Source organism: Xyrauchen texanus, chromosome 10 (assembly GCF_025860055.1).
Source record: "Xyrauchen texanus isolate HMW12.3.18 chromosome 10, RBS_HiC_50CHRs, whole genome shotgun sequence".
Classification (NCBI taxonomy): Eukaryota; Metazoa; Chordata; class Actinopteri; order Cypriniformes; family Catostomidae; genus Xyrauchen; species Xyrauchen texanus.
Window position 1 is genome coordinate 4,651,888 of NC_068285.1, and position 7,953 is coordinate 4,659,840.

At 40.2% G+C, this 7,953-nt stretch overlaps 1 protein-coding gene across 1 annotated transcript in view; it reads right to left on the bottom strand.

Moving 5' to 3' along the window:
• LOC127650385 (NACHT, LRR and PYD domains-containing protein 3-like) overlaps positions 1–7,545 on the bottom strand; it is a 215,281-nt gene extending 207,736 nt beyond the window's left edge. Inside the window, exons 1-6 of the mRNA XM_052135783.1 lie at positions 7,390–7,545; positions 6,890–6,970; positions 651–767; positions 440–556; positions 227–343; positions 14–130 (exon numbers count right to left, since the gene is read on the bottom strand). Coding sequence (XP_051991743.1) covers positions 14–130; positions 227–343; positions 440–556; positions 651–767; positions 6,890–6,942 — 521 coding nt within the window. The 5' untranslated portion in view covers positions 6,943–6,970; positions 7,390–7,545. The remainder of the gene's footprint in view (positions 1–13; positions 131–226; positions 344–439; positions 557–650; positions 768–6,889; positions 6,971–7,389) is intronic.
• Positions 7,546–7,953: the final 408 nt, after the last annotated feature.

Here is a 7,953-nt window from a genome sequence, read left to right on the forward strand (position 1 = left end):
AAACATGTTGTACCTCAGACCAGATGATGTGTGTTCACCCTTAAAATGTGATGGCTTATCCATAGACTGGTCACTCTTCATGGACACACAGCTGGGCTCCGGTGAGTCTGATCTCTTCATATGGAGTTGACTTAAACAGAACAGAGACAAGAGCTCATATAGATGGTTTTCTTTAACATAGAAATAATCTACAGTATCTCTATCTATCTTGACAAACATGTTGTACCTCAGACCAGTTGATGTGTGTTCACCCTTAAAATGTGATGGCTTCTCCATAGACCGGTCACTCTTCATGGACACACAGCTGGGCTCCGGTGAGTCTGATCTCTTCATATGTAGTTGACTTAAACAGAATAGAGACAAGAGTTCATATAGATGATTTTATTTAACATAGAAATAATCTACAGTATCTCTATCTATCTTGACAAACATGTTGTACCTCAGACCAGTTGATGTGTGTTCAACGTTAAATTTTAATGGCTTATCCATAGACACGTCACTCTTCATGGACACACAACTGGACTCCGGTGAGTCTGATCTCTTTATATGGAGTTGACTTAAACAGAATAGAGACAAGAGTTCATATAGTTGATTTTCTTTAACAGAAATAATCTACAGTATCTCTATCTATCTTGACAAACATGTTGTACCTCAGACCAGATGATGTGTGTTCACCCTTAAAATATAATGGCTTATCCATAGACCGGTCACTCTTCATGGACACACAGCTGGACTCCGGTGAGTCTGATCTCTTCATATGGAGTTGACTTAAACAGAAAAGAGACAAGAGTTCATATTAGTTCATTTAAACCTCAAGCAAACAATTACATTCTTCTTCTAACAACAGTTGTGCATATGACAACACGATGAGTTGTGTTTGAAGAATAGCATCAGATTTATAGAGTATTGGCCGGGTTTTTGGGGTAGACCCGTCCCTCTAAAAAGAGATGGACATCATCCCACTAGGGAATGCGCCGCTCCCCTCTCTAGTGATTTGGCTCATAGTCTTAATAGCACACACGTGCAGAGGGGGGGGCGTTGGGTGCTTGAGCACCTGCCCCTTTGCCCCTTGGTGCCCAAAGTGCCCTTTTGTCAAAGAAAAAATTCCTCTCATTTTTTTTATTTATTAAAGGCCCTTTTGTGAATGCCTGCCTATGCCAAATCTAAATATTAGTAAAATGTATGATTAATAATTTAGCCTTAAATAAAATAATCCAGATGATGACCTTTCACCTGACGACGACCTCATCCGACCGGGACTATTCCTCACGCCGCACGGCCGCAGCACGCGCATTTTTTAATTACCGGAAGATATCTTCAACACCGCGACCGCGGCAGCTGGTAAGTGGGGATTCATTCCCAGTGAAGTGATTTTGATGTTTATTTACTTATTATTATTATTATTATTTTACAAGAACGACGTGAAGAGAGCATGCAGATATGTTGTATATCGCTGTGTGTAGCCTGTAGAAGTAACGTTACGTTAGCTTGCTGTTTGAGGGAGAAAAGTTTCACGCACAGGCGTCGAGGGGTCTTGTCTTTTTTATGCCTTTTGACTAAATTATTATTATTATTTAAGTATTTATTTAAAAAAAATGTAGAGTGCCTTAAAATAATTATCACAACAACACTGATAAGGCTTATACTGATTTTCTCATTCTCTGAATTATCATTATAAAAATAAAACAATATATTAGACATAATCAATCAAAATCCAACTACATCTCAGAGTCACAATGCAACTTGAAATCATGATCACAGTATTGTGTACTGTAGACACACAAGCACACACACCTCTGTCTATATAGATGTTTGTGTCTCACTCTCACCCCTGCCATGGCCACCATCATCCTATCCCCCATTAATGTTTTATTTTTTCTCAGATAATTTTACTTTTTTGAATCTGGTATCTTATTTTCTCTACCTGCAGCTCGTGGTGTGCAGCAGCCTCTGTGAGCATCTCCCTCTTATTTTCTGGAGCAGTCAGCCTTGGCAGGTCAGTGAGCCAGTTCCAAACACTCTCAGCAATCTTTACATCTTGTCATGGTAACATAACAATTGTTTAATCAGCTAATATATCTCCTATATGTTTGTTGTTTTAATGTCTACAGTCTCTCAGATCAACTCCAGTATTAGCAGCAGCAACAGCAAAGGCAGCATACTCACTCAAGGAATTTAGTAACAGGTATCACATTAATGTAAAACATTTGCTGTAAAATAAAATTGCTGTATTTTTTCTGTTTGCTTTGTTTTTGTTTTTATTATATTAATGGAACTCTTGTATTTTTGTAATTCAGTTTTTGCCATCAAAATAGCCACAAATGCTGACATGGCATTAAATCAGCGTTTCTCAACGGGGGCGGTACCGCCCCCTAGGGGGCGTTTGGACAGTGTTGGGGGGCGGTGTGAACGAGGCAGCAGAGAGGGGGGCGCTCAGGCACAAATGGGGGCGTTACTCAGAGGTACTCAACAGGCGGCCTGCGCAAAAACCTTTTCAGCTCTTCTCCTTAGCCTATGTCTTCGTCTTGCTCGGATTACTGCTGCCACTTCACCAGGAGGATATGCCAGGAGAGCCGCTTCCTAAATTACACATGCTTTTAAGAGGCAGAGAATTTTCAGCGCAAAATAGAGGCTGCCACCGGCTTTTTCTGTACATAACGCTGAATACATAATTAGGCGCATAATTAGGCACAGTTTACGCTTCCCCTCCCATCTATTTATGTGACACTCCCACTTTCCCCTTGTCCATCCCATGAATGCATATGCATGACACGAAAAGCGCATTTTGCCATTTTCAATTGCGACAGGCAATCTGCGCTTTCATCTCGGTGCGTCCCGTTCGTACATACCTCGCCATGGTTTTATGCGCACTTTGCGAAACAAATACGCCTGTGGCTGGCGTGTCATGTGGGCCACGTATGGTCAGCGTTTTCCTCTTTTGTGGAAGAGGATTCGTCTTCTGCTCCTTGCTTTTCCGACGTCATACCTTGTTAAGCAGGGGTTCAGTCAAGCTTTGCGTATGCAGACGAAGTACCGCAGCCGTCTCAATTTGGTTACCTCAGGCGCACTCCGGCTCAAGCTGACATCATTGTGTCCTGATGTTAAAAAGTTGGCTGCCAGTCACCAAGCTCAGGGCTCACACTAATGACCGTAATTAATTTAAAAAAGTGTCTGTTTTTGACGTTGTTTTTTCTTCGGTTCAGTTCAGGTGGCCGAGCTGTTGTCGTCTTTGTTCGTCATTTGAAATCAAATGACCGTTTGTAGGCTATTCAAATTTGAAGCCTAGTATATATTGCCTAATTGAGTGCGCGAACGACCGCTTCAGGTATCAGTGTTGCAATTGTTTGGCTGTAATAGTATTTCTGAAGTGTTTTTTTTTTTTTTAGGGGGGGGCGTTAAGAGGATCATGAAGAGGTCAGGGGGGCGTTTGTTCAAAAAAGGTTGAGAACCACTGCATTAAATAAAACTATACTGTACGAAACATGGGCCACGTTGATTTTACTATAACGTTTACTATAGTTTTTACTATAACGGCTGTTCTTAATTATTCTGTATAACAGAGAAGAAAAAGCCATCAGGTTGGTACAACTTAAGACACTTCAGTTTCTAATTATTCTGGACAGAAAATATTTTTTTAACTTTTAAACTTAAAATTGTCTTTTCTGTTCTGTTTCTTTTCCAAAACTACATCACACCATTTGCTGCTGTATCAATACAGAATCATCCGTATCGATATGCGAATCAGCAAGGAATGTGTCACGATATATTACTGTATTGATATTTTGAGCACCGCGCTATTTAAAGTCTTGTTCCATGTGCCCCTTTTATACTTTGAGCATCTGCCCCTCCAAAGGTCTCTGCACGGCCCTGCTTAATAGTGTTAGAGTGGGTTACACCAATACAAATTATTCTTAAACTTAGATTAAATGAAGGTTAATCTGATCATTCTGTTAAAACTTGTTTAAAATTCATTAGGGTTTCACTTTAATTACATTTAATGTTGATTTAAATTTCACAGATAATCTAAACTTTAATGCTGTTGCTCCATTATTTAAACTCTGATTTAAATGATTTAGGTGGTTTAAATAAAACAAACTGACCACAATTAAAGATGAATGACTGGGTAAGCAAACAGTGGATGTGCCATCAGCCCTCTGATACACAGACACATGAGGATACAAACGAGAATCAGGTGCGACAGAATGGAACATGGTGACGGTGACACTGAAAACACGGGGCAGACAACCAGGGATCGTAACACTGATAGACATTTATTCTATTATTACAAGTGACAGCTGATCATTATTACTCCCCTCCTCTCTAATACTCGCTTCAGTCAGCAGAATAAACTCTTTATTTCTGGCCATATAATAGTGGCACTGAAGGGAGGTGAGGTGGTCGAGCACAGATTTGCACATCTTGATTCTTATTGAAAACGCTGCTGCAACATGTTCTCAACCTGCTTGATCGGCCCTGTGCATTAACGATCTACAGCTAGATTCAGAATCCATCATGGCATCATTATTCGCAGGGGAAGTTTTTAAATCACAGGTTACAGTTTTAATCTCTAATTTTATTAAACCATGATTTAAATTAAGTGGTGCAACACAAATCAAATGAAAATAAAACATGGATCGACAAACCATGGATTAGCTTCAAACTCATCTTAATTTAAAGGAAAAGTTCTCCCATAAATGGATATTCTCTCATCATTTATGGTGTGTTCACATTTGGCAGGTTTGGTTCGATTAAGGGTGTGTTCACACTTGTAGTTAGGTTCTCTTGGTTCTCTTGGTCCAGACCAAAAAAGAAAATGTTACATTTAGTCCTCATTGGCTTAGCGTTCACACTGGCATTTTTAACACCAAACCTAATGATACAAAACCAAAGGCATCAGGAAAAAGTCACAACCTGATTGGACAGCTTTTATGATGTATTTTATTAGATGGAACTTGCCAATCATCCAAAACAATGCTGGCTGCTGGACTTAATGTGCTCGTTACATTTATATATTTATATATGGTGGTATTTTCACCAGCTGAGAGCAAAAGAACAGTTAATAAAATGTCTAAAGGAGTCAAAACAGCGCCAGGAATTCCTCCGTTGCACACACAAACAAAGATATGCTGCAATGATGGCTGACGGCGGTTCAGATGCCTGTACTGAACTGTAATGGGCAACATAGCATGAGAAGAACCAGATATGCTTGAGGTCCATATTAGGCAAATTATTTCCTGTTTTTGGTCCGTTTAGACGTCTTTGGTCCATGTTGCGTTCATATATCAATCGAACCACACCAGAGTTCATTTGGAAGCGGACCGAGACCCACTATTCTCGCCAGCCGCTGCCTTTTCTCTCTATGTTTTTCTCTCCATAGAGTATTAGATACGGCTTGGGCCAGTTAACGCCATTGCACACAGGTGACTGCACTGAGGGAAACCTCAAAGCACTTACCTTGATCTGCATACCCGGCATAGGGCGGGTTAGCGACATTGTGGGTACCGCAGCCCGTTCGGGGTGTGGCGAACAAAAGAGATACCAGCTCCTTCGTGGACGTCTCGCTCCCTGGGTCGTCCGTCTCAGGGACGCTTAGGAGCCTTACAGTTCTTCGTGCAGGCCCATCCTGCAAGGGACTCTACGCTGGGTCCGAGAACTGGGCTCGGGTTGAGGCGGAGCTGCCTGGGCTTTCGCAGATGCAGGGGGACGCCCTCGGTGAGCAGACAGGGTGAGCATAAGAACATGAACCATCAACAAACGCTGCCTCAGTGTGATCACTGCCCAGACACGTGAGGTAGCGCCCTTGACCATCAGAAGTGGAGAGATAACGACTGCATCCAGGAATCACACAAAGATGGAAAAGCATCTTTATAAAGATATCTTTAAAAAGATGTTCAACATCAATGTGTGTGTGCTCTAATAGAGAAAATATGCTCTTTAACAGGAATATACACTCTTTTAGCACTGTCGAAGTGCCATGGGGCAAAATCTGCACTCGCCTTGTAGAAGGACAAAAAGCCGCTGGAAATGTGTTGTATATCCAACAGCATACGCTTCTGAACAGGTGAATGGAACAGCAGTAGTATTCAGCTCACTGATAGTACAACCGCTCGGCTCCGAAGAATAAATCTGAATGGAGTGGGCATTCCAGCTCCTGTTATACCCGTATGTCCGGGGGAGTGGCATGCAAATTCCACTTGCCAATTCTCATTGGCCTTTTCTCAAAGAATGGGAGGTGTTCGGGGCTCTCAAGAGCAACCCTTAGTGTCACTACATCGACACAACATTGAATGAATGACAGAAACTAAATGAGATTTATTATTTTTAGTAGCAGTGGTCACTTAGAGAAAATGACTACATCTCATTTTACATTGAATTCTTTCCATCTTGAGAATATTTTTGGTTTAGGACAGTGAAAAGCAGCACACTGGAGATTGTAGTTTTCCTGAAGTTTCTCTGTAAAGTTGTGAGCAAACAGTCCGAACATGAGACTTCTGAAATAAGCTACGACCGAAGAGTTTCAAATTTACATGCCAATAAATGCACAGAATTGATGTACACTATACAATGCAATGTGCTGCTTTCTGAAAAACTGTTTTCACAAGAATTAAATCATCAAATTCACATTTACAGGAGAAACATACACACAAATGACCTTTGACCCCAATCCTAAGTAATGTACATTTCTCCAGTTCTGTCTGTGACTGAATCAAACCGGTCTCACTGTCATCTGACTGTAGATCTCACTTTACCCTAAAGCTGTTTCACATGTTTATACTTGAGATAATCCAGTCTGTTCTCATTTCTCCTCAGTGTTTTTATACTGTAGTGTTGTGCAGCATATCAGAAATATCTATCAGTGTATTTTATTAAAGCATTGAAATCCTCTGACCTCTTGACCTTCCCTGTGTCTGTCTGTCCACTGAGATCCTTTGTGGAGTCCATGACATCATCTGAACAGTCCACTGAACACCTGTCAACAAGCGGGACATCATCTATATTTGTGACGTGTTTATTTGTTCAATACTGACACATATTTGTTTTTATTTGTCCTCTAGAATATTCCATTAGAAATGAATCAATGAGGTTCAATTGCAGACTGTCAGCTTTTATGACATGTTAAACACCAGCATAAAGAGAAAACATCAGAAGACTCAACAGAAGAAAACAAAGCAACGTTTCAAGTCAATAGAAGAAATAACATTTCAGTGGCAAAGAAACTGAACACATACTGACAATTCAGATAAAAGAGCAAAAGTCTCAGTATCTGTTTGTTCTGCTGTGATTAATACTTAGATATCTGTTAGATGTCTTACTGTAGCTGATAGTTTGAAAGGTTTATTATTGTTGTCTTGTGAGTTTTGGTTTGTTTAGCAGCAGTTCAGTACTCACCTGTCAAGAACTGTTGATGTTCCTCTTTACTGACTAGAATATCACCTACAAAATACTTCACAATGAATTTATTGATTGTTTCAGACGATTCAGTGGAACAAAAACTGTCAAACTTTTTCTCTGTTTCTCTCGTCGTGTAATTTTCTGCTCTTGTCACTAAATGGATCCTGTTTTACTAGTTTCACTTTCACCTGTCACCTGAGGAGGAGGAGTCTGAAAGAGACAAACAACATTTAAAGGTGCAGCAGGTGTTTCATGCTCTTAAAGGGATAGTTGAGCCAAAATTACAAATCTGTCATCATTTTCTCACCCTTATGTTGTTCTAAACCTGTATGTCTTTCATTCAGTGGAACACAAATGATCTTATTCAACATTCACTTTCATTAATGGGGAAAAAGATTCATTTTGTGTTCCACATTTTAAATGGGTTTGGTACAACATGAGGGTGAGTAAATGATGACAAACCATTCACTTTCACTGAACGATCCCTTTAAAGCTAATAAAGTGCAGTGTGAGTTCATGAAAATATCATTTGTCTTTTGTCTTTAACTGCTGTATAATATA